The sequence below is a fragment of the Oncorhynchus gorbuscha genome, linkage group LG19 (assembly GCF_021184085.1).
Source record: "Oncorhynchus gorbuscha isolate QuinsamMale2020 ecotype Even-year linkage group LG19, OgorEven_v1.0, whole genome shotgun sequence".
NCBI lineage: Eukaryota > Metazoa > Chordata > Actinopteri > Salmoniformes > Salmonidae > Oncorhynchus > Oncorhynchus gorbuscha.
The window spans coordinates 15284332-15307419 of record NC_060191.1 but is presented as its reverse complement, the minus strand read 5'-3'; the positions used below and the strand labels follow the sequence as shown (position 1 = coordinate 15307419).

The 23088-nt window shown below is 46.2% G+C and overlaps 1 protein-coding gene across 1 annotated transcript in view; it reads right to left on the bottom strand.

Annotated features, from left to right (window-relative positions):
• LOC124005899 (dihydropyrimidinase-like) overlaps window positions 1-19731 on the bottom strand; it is a 44753-nt gene extending 25022 nt beyond the window's left edge. The window contains exons 1-3 of the mRNA XM_046315541.1: window positions 19102-19731; window positions 14317-14475; window positions 13203-13382 (exon numbers count right to left, since the gene is read on the bottom strand). Of these exons, the coding sequence (XP_046171497.1) occupies window positions 13203-13382; window positions 14317-14475; window positions 19102-19353 (591 nt within the window). The 5' untranslated portion in view covers window positions 19354-19731. The remainder of the gene's footprint in view (window positions 1-13202; window positions 13383-14316; window positions 14476-19101) is intronic.
• Window positions 19732-23088: the final 3357 nt, after the last annotated feature.

Below are 23088 nucleotides of genomic sequence, written 5' to 3'. Positions count from 1 at the left end.
GGAAAACAAAAGGTCAAAAGGCACAATGGGGGCATCTAGTGACCAAAAACCGGAACAACCCTGGCCAAATCCTGACAGATAGGGCTAGTTTTACATGGTTTGGGTTGAGTTTGTTTTACCTGGTTTGGACAGAGTTAGTTTTGCATGGCTGGCATAGGGTTAGTTTTACATGGCTTGGATAGGATTAGTTTTGCGTGTAAGGGAATACCCCCCTGAAATGGACAAAAATGAATGGGAACTTATTTGCACCGTATGAAACATATTGTCACGCCTTGGTCTTAGTATTTTGTGTTTTCGTTATATATTTGGTCAGGCCAGGGTGTGACATGGGTTTATTTTGTGTTTCATATTGGGGTTTTGTAGGCATTGGGATTGCGGTTGAGTAGGGGTGTCTAGCATAGGCTTGGCTGCCTGAGGCGGTTCTCAATAAGAGTCAGGTGATTCTCGTTGTCTCTGATTGGGAACCATATTTAGGTAGCCTAGGTTTCACTGTGTGTTTTGTGGGTGATTGTTCCTGCCTCTGTGTTTGTTTTCACTAGATAGGCTGTATAGGTTTTTGCGTTCCGTTTGTTGTTTTGTTACTTAGTTATTTCATGTATCGTTCTATTTGATTAAAGAACATGATTAACCACCACGCTGCATTTGGTCCGACTCACTTTCAACAGACATATACACGATGTTGCAAATGTCATATGGCAAATGCCAAGTGTCACACAGCAAAAATCCAATAGATGGCAAGCGCGCTCCACTGTAAATTTTCATATTGCAAATGCACATCAAGTCAATACCCTAGGGTCAAATTTTGAAAATCAAATACTGATCACCCCCTTAAAAAGTGCTCCCTTTTTTTGAAATTCTTTCGATTTTTTTTGTCAATTATACTTATAACAACTGTATGAACAAACTTTTGTCATATTTTATTGTCATATTTTTAAGCCATAAATTAACCTAGATGGTCTATTTGTCATGAGAGAGAAGTGGGACTCTTGTTTTTTAACGATTCTTTGAAAAACATCCAAAATGTGTCATGCAGGTGAAAGAGGACCCAAAAGCGACTTGGCGAAAACAGAGTCTTTAATCCAGTAAAGTAAATACAATCAAAAAAACACAACTTTCACTCGAAATGACGAGGACAAACTGGAGACTCGATCTTGAACAGCAGGTGAACAGCAGGTTGCCTCGGGAAGGCACTTGAACCAAACAGACTCAGACACCTGCTCACCACGCAGCATCTGAGGAAAACACGACACGACAGGGCGATACACAAACACAGCACGGTGAATTCTAGACAAGGAACCGACAGGGCAGAAACGAATAACAAGGAGAGAAATAGGGACTCTAATCAGGGAAAAGGATCGGGAACAGGTGTGGGAAGACTAAATGATGATTAGGGGAATAGGAACAGCTGGGAGCAGGAACGGAACGATAGAGAGAAGAGAGAGCGAGAGAGTGAGAGAGGGAGGGGGAGAGAGAGGGATAGAAAGAGGGAAAGAACCTAATAAGACCAGCAGAGGGAAACGAATAGAATGGGAAGCACAGGGACAAGACAAGATAATAAATGACAAAACATGACAGTACCCCCCACTCACCGAGCGCCTCCTGGCGCACTCGAGGAGGAATCCTGGCGGCAACGGAGGAAATCATCAATGAGTGAACGGTCCAGCACGTCCCGAGACGGAACCCAACTCCTCTCCTCAGGACCGTAACCCTCCCAATCCACTAAGTATTGGTGACCCCGTCCCCGAGAACGCATGTCCATGATCTTATGTACCTTGTAAATAGGTGCGCTCTCGACAAGGACGGGAGGGGGGGAGGGAAGACGAACGGGGGTGCAAAGAAAGGGCTTGACACAGGAGACATGGAAGACAGGATGGACGCGACGAAGATGTCGCGGAAGAAGCAGTCGCACAGCGACAGGATTGACGACCTGGGAGACACGGAACAGACCAATGAACCGCGGAGTCAACTTACGAGAAGCTGTCGTAAGAGGAAGGTTGCGAGTGGAAAGCCACACTCTCTGGCCGCAACAATACCTTGGACTCTTAATCCTGCGTTTATTGGCGGCTCTCACAGTCTGTGCCCTGTAACGGCAAAGTGCAGACCTCACCCTCCTCCAGGTGCGCTCACAACGTTGGACAAACGCTTGAGCGGAGGGAACGCTGGACTCGGCAAGCTGGGATGAGAACAGAGGAGGCTGGTAACCCAGACTACTCTGAAACGGAGATAACCCGGTAGCAGACGAAGGAAGCGAATTGTGAGCGTATTCTGCCCAGGGGAGCTGTTCTGCCCAAGACGCAGGGTTTCTGAAAGAAAGGCTGCGTAGTATGCGACCAATCGTCTGATTGGCCCTCTCTGCTTGACCGTTAGACTGGGGATGAAACCCGGAAGAGAGACTGACGGACGCACCAATCAAACGACAGAACTCCCTCCAAAACTGTGACGTGAATTGCGGGCCTCTGTCTGAAACGGCGTCTAACGGGAGGCCATGAATTCTGAATACATTCTCGATAATGATTTGTGCCGTCTCCTTAGCGGAAGGAAGTTTAGCGAGGGGAATGAAATGTGCCGCCTTAGAGAACCTATCGACAACCGTAAGAATCACAGTCTTCCCCGCAGACAAAGGCAGACCGGTAATGAAGTCTAGGGCGATGTGAGACCATGGTCGAGAAGGAATGGGAAGCGGTCTGAGACGACCGGCAGGAGGAGAGTTACCCGACTTAGTCTGCGCGCAGTCCGAACAAGCAGCCACGAAACGGCGCGTGTCACGCTCCTGAGTCGGCCACCAAAAGCGCTGGCGAATAGACGCAAGAGTGCCTCGAACACCGGGATGACCAGCTAACTTGGCAGAGTGAGCCCACTGAAGAACAGCCAGACGAGTGGAAACAGGAACGAAAAGGAGGTTACTAGGACAAGCGCGCGGCGACGCAGTGTGCGTGAGTGCTTGCTTAACCTGTCTTTCAATTCCCCAGACTGTTAACCCGACAACACGCCCATAAGGAAGAATCCCTCGGGATCAGTAGAAGCCACAGAAGAACTAAACAGACGGGATAAGGCATCAGGCTTGGTGTTCTTGCTACCCGGACGGTAAGAAATCACAAACTCGAAACGAGCGAAAAACAACGCCCAACGAGCTTGACGGGCATTAAGTCGTTTGGCAGAACGGATGTACTCAAGGTTCTTATGGTCTGTCCAAACGACAAAAGGAACGGTCGCCCCCTCCAACCACTGTCGCCATTCGCCTAGGGCTAAGCGGATGGCGAGCAGTTCACGGTTACCCACATCATAGTTGCGCTCAGATGGCGACAGGCGATGAGAAAAATAAGCGCAAGGATGAACCTTATCGTCAGACTGGAAGCGCTGGGATAGAATGGCTCCCACGCCTACCTCTGAAGCGTCAACCTCGACAATGAATTGTCTAGTGACGTCAGGAGTAACGAGGATAGGAGCGGACGTAAAACGTTCTTTTAGAAGATCAAAAGCTCCCTGGGCGGAACCGGACCACTTAAAACACGTCTTGACAGAAGTAAGAGCTGTGAGAGGGGCAGCAACTTGACCGAAATTACGAATGAAACGCCGATAGAAATTAGCGAAACCTAAAAGCGCTGCAACTCGACACGTGACCTTGGAACGGGCCAATCACTGACAGCTTGGACCTTAGCGGAATCCATCTGAATGCCTTCAGCGGAAATAACGGAACCGAGAAAAGTAACGGAGGAGACATGAAAAGAGCACTTCTCAGCCTTTACGTAGAGACAATTCTCTAAAAGGCGCTGTAGAACATGTCGAACGTGCTGAACATGAATCTCGAGTGACGGAGAAAAAATCAGGATATCGTCAAGATAGACAAAAACAAAGATGTTCAGCATGTCTCTCAGAACATCATTAACTAATGCCTGAAAAACAGCTGGCGCATTGGCGAGACCGAACGGCAGAACCCGGTACTCAAAATGCCCTAACGGAGTGTTAAACGCCGTTTTCCACTCGTCCCCCTCTCTGATGCGCACGAGATGGTAAGCGTTACGAAGGTCCAACTTAGTAAAGCACCTGGCTCCCTGCAGAATCTCGAAGGCTGATGACATAAGGGGAAGCGGATAACGATTCTTAACCGTTATGTCATTCAGCCTCGATAATCCACGCAGGGGCGCAGAGTACCGTCCTTCTTCTTAACAAAAAGAACCCCGCCCCGGCCGGAGAGGAAGAAGGCACTATGGTACCGGCGTCAAGAGACACAGACAAATAATCCTCGAGAGCCTTACGTTCGGGAGCCGACAGAGAGTATAGTCTACCCCGAGGAGGAGTGGTCCCCGGAAGGAGATCAATACTACAATCATACGACCGGTGAGGAGGAAGGGAGTTGGCTCGGGACCGACTGAAGACCGTGCGCAGATCATGATATTCCTCCGGCACTCCTGTCAAATCGCCAGGTTCCTCCTGAGAAGTAGGGACAGAAGAAACGGGAGGGATGGCAGACATTAAACACTTCACATGACAAGAAACGTTCCAGGATAGGATAGAATTACTAGACCAATTAATAGAAGGATTATGACATAGTAGCCAGGGATGACCCAAAACAACAGGTGTAAACGGTGAACGGAAAATCAAAAAAGAAATAGTCTCACTGTGGTTACCAGATACTGTGAGGGTTAAAGGTAGTGTCTCAAATCTGATACTGGGAAGATGACTACCATCTAAGGCGAACATGGGCGTAGGCTTCTCTAACTCTCTGAAAGGAATGTCATGTTTCCGAACCCATGCTTCGTCCATGAAACAACCCTCAGCCCCAGAGTCTATCAAGGCACTACATGTAGCACCCGAACCGGTCCAGCGTAGATGGACCGACAAAGTAGTACAGGATTTTGATGGAGAGACTTGAGTAGTTGCGCTCACCTGTAGCCCTCCGCTTACAGATGAGCTCTGGCTTTTACTGGACATGAATTAACAAAATGTCCAGCAACTCCGCAATAGAGGCACAGGCGGTTGGTGATCCTCCGTTCCCTCTCCTTAGTCGAGATGCGAATCCCTCCCAGCTGCATGGGCTCAGTCTCTGAGCCAGAGGAGGGAGATGGTTGCGATGCGGAGCAGGGAAACACCGTTGATGCGAGCTCTCTACCACAAGACCGGTGACGAAGATCTACCCGTCGTTCTATGCGGATGGCGAGAGCAATCAAAGAGTCCACATCTGGAGGAACCTCCCGGGAGAGAATCTCATCCTTAACCACTGCGTGGAGTCCCTCCAGAAAACGAGCGAGCAGCGCCGGCTCGTTCCACTCACTAGAGGCAGCAAGAGTGCGAAACTCAATAGAATAATCCGTTATGGACCGTTCACCTTGGCATAAGGAAGCCAGGGCCCTAGAAGCCTCCCTACCAAAAACTGAACGGTCAAAAACCCGAATCATCTCCTCTTTAAAGTTCTGGAACTTGTTAGAGCAATCAGCCCTTGCCTCCCAGATAGCTGTGCCCCATTCTCGAGCCCGGCCAGTAAGGAGTGAAATGACGTAAGCAACCCGAGCTCTCTCTCTAGAGTATGTGTTGGGTTGGAGAGAGAACACAATCTCACACTGCGTGAGAAAGGAGCGGCACTCAGTGGGCTGCCCGGAGTAGCAAGGTGGGTTATTAACCCTAGGTTCTGGAGGCTCGGCAGGCCAGGAAGTAACAGGTGGCACGAGACGAAGACTCTGGAACTGTCCAGAGAGGTCGGAAACCTGAGCGGCCAGGTTCTCCACGGCATGGCGAGCAGCAGACAATTCCTGCTCGTGTCTGCCGAGCATGGCTCCTTGGATCTCGACGGCAGTGTAACGAGCGTCTGAAGTCGCTGGGTCCATTCCTTGGTCGGTTCCTTCTGTCATGCAGGTGAAAGAGGACCCAAAAGCGACTTGGCGAAAACAGAGTCTTTAATCCAGTAAAGTAAATACAATCAAAAAACACAACTTTCACTCGAAATGACGAGGACAAACTGGAGACTCGATCTTGAACAGCAGGTGAACAGCAGGTTGCCTCGGGAAGGCACTTGAACCAAACAGACTCAGACACCTGCTCACCACGCAGCATCTGAGGAAAACACGACACGACAGGGCGATACACAAACACAGCACGGTGAATTCTAGACAAGGAACCGACAGGGCAGAAACGAATAACAAGGAGAGAAATAGGGACTCTAATCAGGGAAAAGGATCGGGAACAGGTGTGGGAAGACTAAATGATGATTAGGGGAATAGGAACAGCTGGGAGCAGGAACGGAACGATAGAGAGAAGAGAGAGCGAGAGAGTGAGAGAGGGAGGGGGAGAGAGAGGGATAGAAAGAGGGAAAGAACCTAATAAGACCAGCAGAGGGAAACGAATAGAATGGGAAGCACAGGGACAAGACAAGATAATAAATGACAAAACATGACAAAATGACCAGGGGCACCCCCTATTTGATGTGCGTGGGTGGGGGGTGCTCTCTACCCAACCGTGAACCACTTGCACCCCCTTAAAGGCATACATTTTTTTATTTTTAAGTGCTCTTGGTAACCCGTTCCAATCACCAGGCACACGGTTGTCCATTTGCAATATGTTTCAATGGGTATTTACCATCACGAATTTGACGTGCTCAAAAATACTGCAGGAATGCGATATTGACTGGCCCGATGAACTCGGGATGGCCGGGCATTGATTCTGGTTCCTCTCCACTGCTCATTGGTGTTGATTTCAGAATATCCATTTGGTGATGGTCTATCACTTTTTAAACATATTGCAAATGGAAAAAAGTCAGCCAGCAAGTCACCACCCATCGGTCAACTAAATAGCATTCTAACACCACACCCACTTTTTCCAACTCGTTTAGAAGCCAACTATCACATATTTCAGAGCAGGCCCTTCACATAATAAAAACATAAAACATGTTCGAGCTGCGGGTCCAGTTCTGACATTGTGTGTAAAATCAAAACAAAACAAAAAATAAAAATCAAAATCAAATTTTATTTGTCACATACACATGGCTAGCATGTGAGTGTAGCGAAATGCTTGTGCTTCTAGTTCCGACAATGCAGTAATAACCAACGAGTAATCTAACCTAACAATTCCACAACTACTACCTTATACATAAAAGTGTAAAGGGATAAAGAATATGTACATGAAGAGGTATGAATGAGTGATGGTACAGAACAGCATAGGCAAGATGCAGTAGATGGTATCGAGTACAGTATATCCATATGAGATGAGTAATGTAGGGTATGTTAACATAAAAGTGGCATAGTTTAAAGTGGCTAGTGATACATGTATTACATAAAGATGGCAAGATGCAGTAGATGATATAGTGTACAGTATATACATATACATATGAGATGAGTAATAGGGTATTTAAACATTATATTAAGTGGCATTGTTTAAAGTGTAGGCCTAGCTGAGGTGACCCTGAATGCCAAGTTTCGGTTTCGGTTCGATAGGTCATTTGGGGCTCAAGCTGCGACCTTAATTGGTACTGAAAATCCACATTTTCCGTGCGGTTCTACGGGGTCCTTGAATGAGCTAACCGACAGAAACGTTCCGTCTCTATGGGCCCGAGGCGGTTTCAATGCACCGAGTCTTGCGACTCTGGGACTTTTCTAAATGTTGTAATTTTCGTGATTTTCAAAATGAATTGAAGTTATTGCAAATGTACAAGACTGTTTCTTGGTCTGAGAACCTTCTAGAGCCACATAACTCACCACACACTATTGACGTGAGCTCAAGAACAGGTTTCTAAAGTTTCAGAACTCTAGGTCTGACGGTTCTTTGATAGTTAGAATGAAGGTAACTATTGCAGGCTTTGTGTGTCTGCAAGTCCCACACTGTGTCACATCGTCCTTGCTGCGTGTGTGTGTGTGTGTGTGTGTGTGTGTGTGTGTGTGTGTGTGTGTGTGTGTGTGTGTGTGTGTGTGTGTGTGTGTGTGTGTGTGTGTGTGTGTGTGTGTGTGTGTGTGTGTGTGTGTGTGTGTGTGTGTGTGTGTGTGTGTGTGTGTGTGTGTGTGTGTGTGTGTGTGTGAGTGAGTTTTTCTTGGAAATCTGATGGAAGACATGACTGATTTACACTTCATGAGGGTTCCTTAATCACACATATGATGTTTTTGTAAGATCTGACCTTTTTATCCCTTCGAAACTGCCTCTATGTTCCCAATTTAAGGCACTTCCAGTTGACACAGGAAGCTGAAAGTGAAACACATATCGTCCTTGGGGTAGGCTCTTACAGAATTTTGAGTTTTAAGTCTTTACGTTAAGAATTTACTGATTTACAGAGGGTTGAATGAGTGTGTGTGAATTCAGAAAATCACAGAAATCTCACAGAGCTCTGAAACCCACCTTAACGGATTCATCTGAACACGCCACAACTGGATCTGTAACTTTTTTGGGGAAAAAACACATTTCTTTGAGCATCACCAATTGTACATTGTACAATTTCTCTTAAATTCCGATAGATAAATGGCTGGTCCTTTTTTTCCTGACACCGTAGGTTCATGTAGGGTTCATTCCAAGCATCTGCCTCTAACCCTAGGAAGCTCTTTGCCACCTTCTCCTCCCTCCTGAATCCTCCCCCCCTCCTCCCTCTCTGCAGATGACTTCGTCAACCATTTTGAAAAGAAGGTCGACGACATCCGATCCTCGTTTGCTAAGTCAAACGACACCGCTGGTTCTGCTCACACTGCCCTACCCTGTGCTCTGACCTCTTTCTCCCCTCTCTCTCCAGATGAAATCTCGCGTCTTGTGACGGCCGGCCGCCCAACAACCTGCCCGCTTGACCCTATCCCCTCCTCTCTTCTCCAGACCATTTCCGGAGACCTTCTCCCTTACCTCACCTCGCTCATCAACTCATCCCTGACCGCTGGCTACGTCCCTTCCATCTTCAAGAGAGCGAGAGTTGCACCCCTTCTGAAAAAACCTACACTCGATCCCTCCGATGTCAACAACTACAGACCAGTATCCCTTCTTTCTTTTCTCTCCAAAACTCTTGAACGTGCCGTCCTTGGCCAGCTCTCCCGCTATCTCTCTCTGAATGACCTTCTTGATCCAAATCAGACAGGTTTCAAGACTAGTCATTCAACTGAGACTGCTCTTCTCTGTATCACGGAGGCGCTCCGCACTGCTAAAGCTAACTCTCTCTCCTCTGCTCTCATCCTTCTAGACCTATCGGCTGCCTTCGATACTGTGAACCATCAGATCCTCCTCTCCACCCTCTCCGAGTTGGGCATCTCCGGCGCGGCCCACGCTTGGATTGCGTCCTACCTGACAGGTCGCTCCTACCAGGTGGCGTGGCGAGAATCTGTCTCCTCACCACGCTCTCTCACCACTGGTGTCCCCCAGGGCTCTGTTCTAGGCCCTCTCCTATTCTCGCTATACACCAAGTCACTTGGCTCTGTCATAACCTCACATGGTCTCTCCTATCATTGCTATGCAGACGACACACAATTAATCTTCTCCTTTCCCCCTTCTGATGACCAGGTGGCGAATCGCATCTCTGCATGTCTGGCAGACATATCAGTGTGGATGACGGATCACCACCTCAAGCTGAACCTCGGCAAGACGGAGCTGCTCTTCCTCCCGGGGAAGGACTGCCCGTTTCATGATCTCGCCATCACGGTTGACAACTCCATTGTGTCCTCCTCCCAGAGCGCTAAGAACCTTGGCGTGATCCTGGACAACACCCTGTCGTTCTCAACTAACATCAATCCGGTGGCCCGTTCCTGTAGGTTCATGCTCTACAACATCCGCAGAGTACGACCCTGCCTCACACAGGAAGCGGCGCAGGTCCTAATCCAGGCACTTGTCATCTCCCGTCTGGATTACTGCAACTCGCTGTTGGCTGGGCTCCCTGCCTGTGCCATTAAACCCCTACAACTCATCCAGAACGCCGCAGCCCGTCTGGTGTTCAACCTTCCCAAGTTCTCTCACGTCACCCCGCTCCTCCGCTCTCTCCACTGGCTTCCAGTTGAAGCTCGCATCCGCTACAAGACCATGGTGCTTGCCTACGGAGCTGTGAGGGGAACGGCACCTCAGTACCTCCAGGCTCTGATCAGGCCCTACAGCCAAACAAGGGCACTGCGTTCATCCACCTCTGGCCTGCTCGCCTCCCTACCACTGAGGAAGTACAGTTCCCGCTCAGCCCAGTCAAAACTGTTCGCTGCTCTGGCCCCCCAATGGTGGAACAAACTCCCTCACGACGCCAGGACAGCGGAGTCAATCACCACCTTCCGGAGACACCTGAAACCCCACCTCTTTAAGGAATACCTAGGATAGGATAAGTAATGCTTCTCACCCCCCTTTAAGATTTAGATGCACTATTGTAAAGTGACTGTTCTACTGGATGTCATAAGGTGAATGCACCAATTTGTAAGTCGCTCTGGATAAGAGCGTCTGCTAAATGACTTAAATGTAAAATATAAATGTAATGTACTTTGAAGTGAAGTGATCAAATTAGAGCTCTATTTTTGTTTTTGACCTTTAATCCCAGGAAAATGGCCTTAACTCAAAAAGTGTTGAGGCCTCGACACCATCTTGTTTCTGGGCTAACTACCCATTATGCCAAACCTATGCTCACAAAGTCTTTGAAGTCTTTGAAGTCTTTTCCGTTTAGGAGAAATGGCCATGTCGTGATTGGTTATGTTTTGTACATTTGCAATAAGATTATATTCGCCATCTGGTGGAATTTACCGGGACAGCGGAAAAATGGCCAAAATTTTAAAAATGTATAACATGGAATGTCCAAGAGACTTTGTTCGATGACTTCCCGGAAGATCTGGCCCCGGTGCACGGCCTACCGCCGTCTGCGAATTTTAGAAACATTTGCGGATGTCTAGTAAGGGATCGTACATTTGCAATATGGAGTTTCTCATCGATCATACAGCAAATACCTAAAAGTGCCTTTCATGTATGGCATGGATATGGTTAGTTTTGCATGGTTTGGATAGGGTAAGTTTTACATTGCTTGGACAGAGTTAGTTTTACATGGCTTGAATATGGTTAGTTTTACATGGCTTGGATAGGGTTACTTTTACATGGCTTGGATAGGATTAGTTTTACATGGCTTGGATAGGGTTAGTTTTACATGGCTTGGATAGGGTTATATTTGCATGGCTTGGACAGAGTTAGTTTTACATGGCTTGGATAGGGTTATATTTGCATGGCTTGGACAGAGTTAGTTTTACATGACTTGGATAGGGTTAGTTTTACATGGCTTGGATAGGGTTATATTTGCATGGCTTGGACAGAGTTAGTTTTACATGACTTGGATAGGGTTATATTTGCATGGCTTGGACAGAGTTAGTTTTACATGACTTGGATAGGGTTAGTTTTGCATGGCTTGATTAGGGTTGGTTTTGTATGGCTTGGATAGGATTAGTTTTACATGGCTTGGATAGGGTTAGTTTTACATGGCTTGGATAGGGTTATATTTGCATGGCTTGGACAGAGTTAGTTTTACATGACTTGGATAGGGTTAGTTTTGCATGGCTTGATTAGGGTTGGTTTTGTATGGCTTGGATAGGATTAGTTTTACATGGCTTGGATAGGGTTAGTTTTACATGGCTTGGATAGGGTTAGTTTTACATGGCTTGGATAGGGTTAGTTTTACATGGCTTGGATAGGGTTAGTTTTACATGGCTTGGATAGGGTTAGTTTTACATGGCTTGGATAGGGTTATATTTGCATGGCTTGGACAGAGTTAGTTTTACATGACTTGGATAGGGTTAGTTTTGCATGGCTTGATTAGGGTTGGTTTTGTATGGCTTGGATAGGATTAGTTTTGCATGGCTTGGACAGAGTCACTCTTATATGACTTGGATAGGGTTAGTTTTGCATGGCTTGGATAGGGTTAGTTATGAATGGTTTGGATAGGGTTAGTTTAACATTGCTTGGATAGGGTTAGGTTTGCATGGCTTGATTGGGGTTAGTTTTACATGGCTTGGATAGTGTATGTTTTACATGGCTTGGATAGGGTTATATTTGCATGTCTTGGACAGAGTTAGTTTTACATGACTTGAATAGGGTTAGTTTTGCATGGCTCGATTAGGGTTGGTTTTGCATGGTTTGGATAGGGTTAGTTTTGCATGGCTTGGATAGGGTTAGTTTAACATGGATTGGACATAGTTTTACATGTCTTGTATAGGGTTAGCTTTGCAAGGCATGGATAGGGGTAGATTTGCATGGCCTGGATAAGGTTAGATTTGCATGGCTTTCATAGGTTTAGTTTTACATGGCTTGGATAAGGTTAGTTTTACATGGCTTGGATAGGGTTAGTTTTACATGGCTTGGATAGGATTAGTTTTACATGGCTTGGATAGGGTTAGTTTTACATGGCTTGGATAGGGTTAGTTTTACATGGCTTGGATAGGGTTAGTTTTACATGGCTTGGATAGGGTTAGTTTTACATGGCTTGGATAGGGTTAGTTTTACATGGCTTGGATAGGGTTAGTTTTACATGGCTTGGATAGGGTTAGTTTTACATGGCTTGGATAGGGTTAGTTTTACATGGCTTGGATAGGGTTAGTTTTACATGGCTTGGATAGGGTTAGTTTTACATGGCTTGGATAGGGTTAGTTTTACATGGCTTGGATAGGGTTAGTTTTACATGGCTTGGATAGGGTTAGTTTTACATGGCTTGGATAGGGTTAGTTTTACATGGCTTTGATAGGGTTAGTTTTACATGGCTTGGATAGGGTTCGATTTGCCTGGCTTGTGTATCTTTAGTCTAGTCTTCTATTAGGCTACATCAGGGTTAAATATTAACCTAAACCAAAGCGGACAGTTAATAGGAACTCGTGACTGACCCTTTAAAAATAATGTATTCACCAACAGTTGTTTAGTTAACCTTTGTTCTGTCCTGGTTCATGGGATATTGGATTGGTACATTGTTACCCACAAGGCTCCATGGTCCCTTTTTAACACACCCATAGTCTTTTCTCGGGTGCGACAGAACAGAAATTCAACAGAAGCAGTAATGTACATAACGACCAGTAGAAGAGTATTGTGAATATGGTGACCCAGATGGCAATTACCGGATTGTTTGCTGCACGATTTTTACGATTTCAAATGGTCACACTTAAATTGATCAGGGCACATCTCACGGTAGCAAACTTACCTCAAATGCTGTTGATGAATGGTGTGTACCATTTGGAGGCAATGTGTGGATCAATACAAACCGTTACACAATGTGGCATATTGACTGTGTTGTGGTCAGAAATGTTTTGGAATACCTCTGCAATAAGGTCTCCATTCTCAGCGTGCACCTGGGCTATGGCTCCAATCTCTTTGCATTGGGAAAACGCAGCATACAGCTCATGGTCTTGAAGCATGAACACATCCTTGTATGCCATGAACATCTTGAAGGAGTTGACACCTTTCTCTTTGGCCAACGTCTCCATTTCCTTTTTGACCTAGAATGGGTTTAGCAAAAAGCCATTTAGTTTAGCGTGCTTTTCTTTTCAATGCTGAGAGATAAGACTGTTAACATTTCTGTAAAAAACATGTATTGACATACTGTCCATCCCAGGTCTCCATGGAGTCTATTACCACATGCTATTTTCTGTTGGGATGTTATTTAAGCAATAAGGCCTGATGAGGTGTGGTATATAGCCAATATACCACGGCTAAGGGCTGTTCTTACTCACAATGCAACGCGAAGTGCCTGGATACAGCCCTTAGACCCCTGAGGTGCCTTATTGCTATTATGAACTGTATACCAACGTAATTAGAGCAGTAAAAATACATGTTTTGTCATACCCGTGGTATATGGTCTGATATACCACAGCTGTCAGCCAATCAGCATTCAGGGCTCGAACCACTCAGTTTTTAATTAAGGTAGATTTTACAGAGGATAAGGCTGGGATTTGTCAGATATGCACCTTTTAAAGGCAACATTCCCACATTGAAGGAGGCAGCATTCACCATAAACACATTTTTTGTCTCAAACGGAAATTACCTTTAAATGTCAACTGTGCTATAACACTGATCGGATTGAATCTACAGTAACAGTGTCCCTCATTTTTAAAACAAGTCTGCTCTTTTATAAAATCCCTGTCGATTTGATGGCATCAGGCCAGAACAAACAAAGTTCTAAACCCTGCCCAATCTCACAAGCATTCACAGATCAAGACAAATAAATGAAACATTTCAGTCTGAGACAGGAATGTTTAATCATTTTTGTAAATATCTACACAAATGTAACCCGTGGGATCTGAACCCCGGTCTCTCGCTTGGTAAAGCAATACATGGTGCAGGGAAAGCTACCTCGTCACACATGAGCATGAGTCTGATGTGCACTTTTTTTCAGGATAGAAAATAGATGATATATATAACAGGGGGCACTACCTTGTCGCTCCACCATGTGACTGCCACATGCAGGGAGTAGTCGCAGCAGACCTTGGCGTCAGCCGTGACCCTCCACCTATCATAGGCCTCCAGCAGAGACGTGCCTCTCTGGGGGATCACAAAGTCTAGGATCATGGTGGTCCCTCCTGCCAGGGCAGCCTGGGAACAGAGAGCAGGGTTCGGGTTTAGAGAGGGGATCGGGTTTAGAGAGGGGGTTGGGGTTTAGGGGGTGGTATGGGGTATATCCAGTAGGGTGGTCCCTCCTACCAGGGCAGCCTGGGTACAGAGAGCAGGGTTAGGGTTTAGAAAGGGGGTTTCGGTTTAGAGAGGGGGTTAGGGTTTAGGGGGTGGTATGGAGTATATCCAGTAGGGTGGTCCATCCTACCAGGGCAGCCTGGGTACAGAGAGCAGGGTTAGGGTTTAGAGAGGGGGTTAGGGTTTAGGGGGTGGTATGGGGTATATCCAGTAGGGTGGTCCCTCCTACCAGTGCAGCCTGGGTACAGAGAGCAGGGATAGGGTATACTGTAGATAGGTTAGGGTTTAGAGAGGGGTGGATAGGGGGGAGGGGGTTTAGAGTGTAGTTCAGGATCATGATAGTGCCTCCTGCCAATTTCTAGGGCAGCCTGGATAAAAATACACAGAACAGGGTTTAGGTTCCATAGATAACGATACACAGAACAGGGTTTAGGTTCCATGGATAAAGATGCACAGAACAGGGTTTAGGTTCCATGGATAAAGATACAGTTGAAGTCGGAAGTATACATACACCTTAGCCAAATACATTTAAACTCAGTTTTTCACAATTCCTGACATTTAATCCTAGTAAAAATTTTAGGTCAGTTAGGATCACCACTTTATTTTAAGAATGTGAAATGTCAGAATAATAGTAGTGAGAATGATTTATTTCAGCTTTTATTTCTTTCATACATTCCAAGTGGGTCAGAAGTTTACATACACTCAATTAGTATTTGGTAGCATTGCCTTTAAATTGTTTAACTTGGGTCAAACATTTCAGGTAGCTTTCTACAAGCTTCCCACAATAGGTTTGGTGAATTTTGGCCCATTCCTCCTGACAGAGCTGGTGTAACTGAGTCAGGTTTGTAGGCCTCCTTGTCCCCATGTGCAGTTGCAAACCGTAGTCTGGATTTTTTTATGGCGGTTTTGGAGCAGTGGCTTCTTCCTTGCTGAGCTGCCTTTCAGGTTATGTCGATAGAGGACTTTACTGTGGATATAGATACTTTTTTACCTGTTTCCTCCAGCAAGGTCCTTTGCTGTTGTTCTGGGATTGATTTGCAATTTTCGCACCAAAGTATGTTCATCTCTAGGAGACAGAACACGTCTCCTTCCTGAGCTGTATGACAGCAGCGTGGTCCCATGATGTTTATACTTGCGTACTATTATTTGTACAGATGAATGTGGTACCTTTAGGCGTTTCTGAGGTCTTGGCTGATTTCTTTTGATTTGATGTCAAGCAAAGAGGCACTGAGTTTGAAGGTATGCCTTGAAATACATCCACAGGTATAACTTTATTTACAGTATCTGCAGCATATACTGCAACTTACAATGCTTTTTTTGTTTAATATACTACATGTTTTTAATTATGTAAAGGTACCGTATGTTTTAAACTTCATTAAATGGGGTTTTATGTAGCCCACCTGAAATACAGAAAAGACATACGGTGCCTTCAGAAAGTATTCACACCCACATGTTGTTGTGTTACAGCCGGAATTTAAAATGGATTACATTTAGATTTTTACACACAATACCCCATAATATAAAAGTGGAATTATGTTTTTCAAAATGTTTACATATGAATTAAAAATGAATAGCTTAAATGTCTTGTTATGGCAAGCCTAAATAAGTTCAGGAGTAAAAATGTACTAAAAAATTTGCCTGGACCTTTTGTACCCTCTCTGGATTACTGACCTCTGCCTGCCCTGACCCTGACCCTGACCCTGACCCTGACCCTGAGACTGCCTGCCCTGACCCTGACCCTGACCCTGACCCTGAGACTGCCTGCCCTGACCCTGACCCTGACCCTGACCCTGACCCTGACCCTGAGACTGCCTGTCCTGACCCTGACCCTGACCCTGACCCTGAGACTGCATGCCCTGACCCTGAGACTGCCCTGACCCTGAGACTGCCTGCCCTGACCCTGAGACTGCCTGCCCTGACCCTGACCCTGAGACTGCCTGCCCTGACCCTGAGACTGCCTGCCCTGCCCTGACCCTGACCCTGACCCTGACCCTGAGACTGCCTGCCCTGACCCTGAGACTGCCTGCCCTGACCCTGACCCTGACCCTGACCCTGAGACCCTGACCCTGACCCTGAGACTGCCTGCCCTGACCCTGAGACTGAGACTGCCTGCCCTGACCCTGACCCTGAGACTGCCTGCCCTGACCCTGAGACTGCCTGCCCTGACCCTGACCCTGACCCTGACCCTGACCCTGAGACTGACTGCCCTGACCCTGACCCTGAGACTGCCTGCCCTGACCCTGAGACTGCCTGCCCTGACCCTGAGACTGCCTGCCCTGACCCTGAGACTGTCTGCCCTGACCCTGAGACTGCCTGCCCTGACCCTGAGACTGTCTGCCCTGACCCTGAGACTGCCTGCCCTGACCCTGAGACTGTCTGCCCTGACCCTGAGACTGCCTGCCCTGACCCTGAGACTGCCTGCCCTGACCCTGAGACTGCCTGCCCTGACCCTGAGACTGCCTGCCCTGACCCTGAGACTGTCTGCCCTGACCCTGAGACTGTCTGCCCTGACCCTGAGACTGCCTGCCCTGACCCTGAGACTGCCTGCCCTGACCCTGAGACTGCCTGCCCTGACCCTGAGACTGCCTGCCCTGACCCTGAGACTGCCTGCCCTGACCCTGAGACTGCCTGCCCTGACCCTGACCCTGACCCTGAGACTGTCTGCCCTGACCCTGAGACTGCCTGCCCTGACCCTGAGACTGCCTGCCCTGACCCTGAGACTGCCTGCCCTGACCCTGACCCTGACCCTGACCCTGACCCTGAGACTGCCTGCCCTGACCCTGAGACTGCCTGCCCTGACCCTGAGACTGACCCTGACCCTGACCCTGAGACTGCCTGCCCTGACCCTGAGACTGCCTGCCCTGACCCTGACCCTGACCCTGACCCTGACCCTGACCCTGAGACTGCCTGCCCTGACCCTGACCCTGACCCTGACCCTGAGACTGCCTGCCCTGACCTTGAGACTGCCTGTCCTGACCCTGAGACTGCCTGCCCTGACCCTGACCCTGACCCTGACCCTGACCCTGAGACTGCCTGCCCTGACCCTGAGACTGCCTGCCCTGACCCTGAGACTGCCTGCCCTGACCCTGAGACTGCCTGCCCTGACCCTGAGACTGCCTGCCCTGACCCTGAGACTGCCTGCCTTGACCCTGAGACTGCCTGCCCTGACCCTGAGACTGCCTGCCCTGACCCTGAGACTGCCTGCCCTGACCCTGAGACTGCCTGCCCTGACCCTGAGACTGCCTGCCCTGACCCTGAGACTGCCTGCCCTGACCCTGAGACTGCCTGCCCTGACCCTGAGACTGCCTGCCCTGACCCTGAGACTGCCTGCCCTGACCCTGAGACTGCCTGCCCTGACCCTGAGACTGCCTGCCCTGACCCTGAGACTGCCTGCCCTGACCCTGAGACTGCCTGCCCTGACCCTCAGACTGCCTGCCCTGACCCTGAGACTGCCTGCCCTGACCCTGAGACTGCCTGCCCTGACCCTGAGACTGCCTGCCCTGACCCTGAGACTGCCTGCCCTGACCCTGTGACCGCCTGCCCTGACCCTGAGACTGCCTGCCCTGACCCTCAGACTGCCTGCCCTGACCCTGAGACTGCCTTCCCTGACTCTGAGACTGCCTGCCCTGACCCTGAGACTGCCTGCCCTGACCCTCAGACTGCCTGCCCTGACCCTCAGACTGCCTGCCCTGACCCTGAGACTGCCTGCCCTGACCCTGAGACTGCCTGCCCTGACCCTGAGACTGCCTGCCCTGACCCTGAGACTGCCTGCCTTTCTGGACCTTTTGCATCCTCTCTGACTTTGATTTGTCGTTTGCCTGCCCCTCCATTAGAAGTACACTTTTGTTTCTTCTACACTGTCTGCATCTGGGTCGTACCTGAAACCTGATAGAGTCAATAAGTATTCAACCACTTTGTTATGACAAGCCTAAATACTATATACTGGATAAAAACATTCCAAAACATGCATCCTGTTTGAAACCAGGCACTAAAGTAATACTGCTAAACTTGTGGCAAAGCAATTCACCCTCGTTTTGCCCTCAATACAAAATGTTATGTTTGGAGCAAATCCAATACAACATTTTCAAGCATAGTGGTGGCTGCATCATGTTATGAGTATGCTTGTAATAATTAAGAACTGGGGAGTTTTTCAGGATAAATAACTAACTGAATGGAGCTAAGCACAGGCAAGATCCTAGAGGAAAACCTGGTTCAGTCTGCTTTCTACCAGACACTGGGAGATGAATTCACCTTTCAGCATGACAATAACCTAAAACAGTCAAATCTACACTGGAGTTGCTTACCAAGCAGTCAGTGAACATTCCTGAGTTGCAGTTTTCACTTAAATCTACTTGAAAATCTATAGCAATACCTATAAATGGTTGTCTAGCAATGATTAACAACAAATTTGACAGAGGAACTGTAATTATTTTTGTCAGATTTTACTTGTGCATTTTCCTGATGCAATGAAATCAAGCAAGCTCAATTAACCCAGATCCTACACACAGTGCAACACAAAAGTATTCTCACCTTAGTTCCAATATGGAAATCATCTACTGCTTTGGTGCCCATAAATGCCAACTCCATGTGGGTATGGGTATCGATACCACCCGGTATCACCAGTTTATCTGTGGCATCTATAACGGCAACTCCAGCCGGGATATGGAGGTTTAATCCGACTTCTTTAATTCTTCCGTCTTCAATGTAGACATCGCTGATAATGGAGCAATCCTCGTTCACAATTTTACCTCCTTTTATAAGGATCCTGCTTTGGTTTAACATCGTTTCTTTCCCTTTTAGAAGCGCTGGGCATCGGTCTATAATGTCAGTTAGATATGGGACACACTGGGCATAGGTCTAAAATGTCACTTATGTATGGGACACACTGGGCGTAGGTCTAGAATTTCACTTTGGTATGGGTTACACAACAAACAAATATTTCACAAGTAGACACACCTCTCACAAAAAGAGAAAAAGAAAAAAAGACATTGCCAGGAAGTAGCCTAGATTTCACACTATTTAGAAAACTTGACCAGACTTGCAGGGCCGTGGTCTCCAAGGACATTACTACTATAAAAAAATCACTCAATTTATCCAGATCACAGATGGCAAGCATGAGCAAGTTAAAATTGTCTGGTAGAAAGTGACAAAGAAATTAACTTGCAGTAGGCCTAAAGTGTGTTTCCATGAAGCTCCAGGGACCACTCATTTTATGTTGGGCGGTCGGCCCATCCCACAAATAGGCAAATGATTAATGGATTGCTGACTTCTTGCTTTCCAACATTCCCAGGACATGAGGTTAGTCTGAGGTTACAGCCAGAGCCAGCCCTGTGCTTAAGCAACATAGGCGGTTGCCTAGGGCCTCATGCCGGCTGCTAGGAACTCAGCTGGGGTCTCAACTTACTGTTGAGAGTTAAAATAGTAGAATAGACAGGGTGGAAATTTGGTTGTGCATCAGCAGTTTTCCTCTTGTTATGTCAGTCATCGACTGTCACGCAATTAGCACGTCAGCTAACATTTTTTAGATTGTTAAATAGTCTACCCAGCAGCTATCTAAACTTGTAGTTGGCTGAATTACCGACCAGGCATGATGGGACCCTGATCTCCAGAGGGATCACATTGATATTGTTAGTTACTCTCATTCGGATATCAAATTAACATAAGTCATGGCAAAAGTTGTAGAATTTCAGGAAATTAGCTTTAAAATGGCAAAAATGTCTCTCCACCCCATGGCAAAATGTTTAGAATGACAGAAAACTTGCATTCAGTAGGTAAACTAAAACCACAGACTGTCAGATAACATTGTGATGTTCCTGGAGCACGTCACATCTCTTTGTCTCCTGAACTGTTTTTGTTGTTAGCCACTGGGAGAGATTAGCATTTCAGTGCAGTGGATTGATTGTCAACAAGAACATCACATCAGTTCAGTTCCCACAACTTTTTTCATCCATTAGTGTATTAAAAATAGAATAAAAAAAAGAGAAATTGGAGAGACAAAGATGCATGTGGCCGGGAGATAAGGCAGCGCACAGGGCTTAGGAAACACCTAACCTTCACAGTACTGCAATACACAATAACATGTGACTTAAGAGGATTTACATAAGATGAGAGCCCTAATCAGTAGGAGACAAACCAATGAGGCAGCAGTGGCATCTTGTTACTAACAGAAACTCTCGATGCGGCATTAAGAAAGTTCCGATTCAGGGTGGATTTAGAAAGCTGCCGTTGAGCCTTGTTGTTTGTTCCCTGTACTACACAGGTCAGGTGTATCTGTAAAAAAAATATATCCTGGGAATGCTAAACTGAGCAGAAGGTGATATGAATTAAAAAGTGCCAAAATGGCCATTGTTCGTCAAAGTGATTTGATTGTGCTTAGTTTTAGCTCAGAATGTCCTAATTTTTCCAATCTTTGTAATACTTACTTATTATTTACCGGTATAACAGTTACACTTTTCCCATTTCAATTTAAAATGTTGTGGCAAAACAGAAAATGCTTTAAACTATTTCCTAATCCTATTGATCCCCTTCATTCCCTCTGTGCGCTCTAATAAAGGGAGATCCTGCTTCTTCCTGGTACTGCAGTATCTTTTCTACTTCTTTAGCATCTTTTTTTATGCGAACAGATGTCTACAAAAAAGTATTTTGAAAGAATGCACGTTACAGGGAAAGCATATGTGCATTCTCAATCTGATTCATCTTTTGTTGTATGTTCGTTGCCCCGTAAGGTTTCAGAAGTGTTAAGGAAACACAGACATCCATAAGACCCAGACTGGTAGATTGCATTCCCACTAATTGTTGCCCCAGATGGCAGTGTTCTCTTCAGATTGCAAAGACATTGAAAGGACTAATATACATTTGTCTCATTCTTTCATAATCCTAGAAACACACAGATACTGAAATAGAGATTTCCAATGATCAGTCCTCCATACATAATGATCAATCAATTATCTGTAGATGATCTGTAATCAATAGAACTAAGTGGAAAAAAATGGGACTGTTTGGAGGTGAAAACGCACTGCGACAACAGTACTTCAAAACATTTGTCAACCACATTGTTGCAGCTCAAGCATCACAAGGCAGGCAGCTGTTAAGCAGACTCTAAAAATGTTAAGCTTCCAACAATGGAGAGGCAGAAAATGTGAAGGGAAACAATTAAATTACGCCTTGCATGAAGTTTGCTTTTCATTTTGTGAGGCACATTTAGTGCCATGGTTAATCATTATGCTGTTGAACACGATTTGCAAAAATATTCAAGAGCTTTATGTGCCTCACTGCCCCTTCTGTATTGAAAAATAATGGGCCTCTATCCAATTAAAAACCTGCATTAAATCTCTAAAGTATTACATGCACTTTAGCAGTATCTCTCTGATGAGGCTTTTCTGTATGTGCAGATGCTGACAGAGCCTCAGAAAGGAGAGCTTTTTGACTGACTGCTCTCTCTATTCCAGGGCTTGGATTGTATTGATACAGAGTGTTCAAAGCCCTCCACTGAACCCCTGTTCTGAACCAAGCTTAGTTAGTCTACTCTGTGGCATGAGAAATGATGCATGTGATGCTGCACTGTACTGTAGGTAGAAGTCAAGGGAAAAAAGCATAATATTCTAGCATGATATGTTATGTTATGATATGTTTTCTTCAGCTTGAATATAACCTTATTAACCACCCTATTTTTATAATAATTGTTGTATTTTCAAACCAATTCTATTTCAACACATTTATTGATAGTCAGATTTGATAAAGAGCAGAATGGCCAAACTATTCCAAAACATCATGTGAGTCATTGTTCTGTAATCAGGGCAACATTCCAACATGTGAAAAGATGATTTATGTGACCATCTGCTTTGTTTGGTCTTAATTTAATTATATTTTTGGGTAGCTGAATTTGCATATACAGGCCCCACTCAAAAAAATCGTAATCTTGAAGGGTGATGATGGATATGCCCCCAGTATAGATCGATCCCCTTCACTAGTACCACTGCATTTTAAATCCACTGTCTCATTTCTCATTGATAAAGTGACCAAATATGAGAACACATAACAGACAGCTACTGTAGATGTTCAACAACCTCACTATCTACTCATGTTAATTAAAAGATTTGCAACTACACGTGTCTGAAGATAATCAAAATGTCTTCTCCTCTCAGTCCCAGATGTCTCCGCACTGCCGCAGAGCTCGTTTGCTGCAGCAAATCTCATGTTTATTTAGAATTAATCAATGTACCCACAATTGAGTTAATTAATTAGTGTTTTAATGCTACACTTATAATTGCAAGGCAGATGAATCCGTAGACAAAGCAATCAAATTAATGCAGCAAATATAACCGATGATTGTTGTTCAAACTTCTATGTTACCAGAGGGTTTGGATCTTCGTCTGTCTCAAACAGGGTGTTATTCCAACCACTAGATGGCACCATTGAGTGACGTTTCAACTGGTTCGTCCTCTGTCTGTCACAACTTGAATATCCACACAATTTGCAGTCCTCGTGTCCTTATTGAGTTAGTTTACATATGTATAG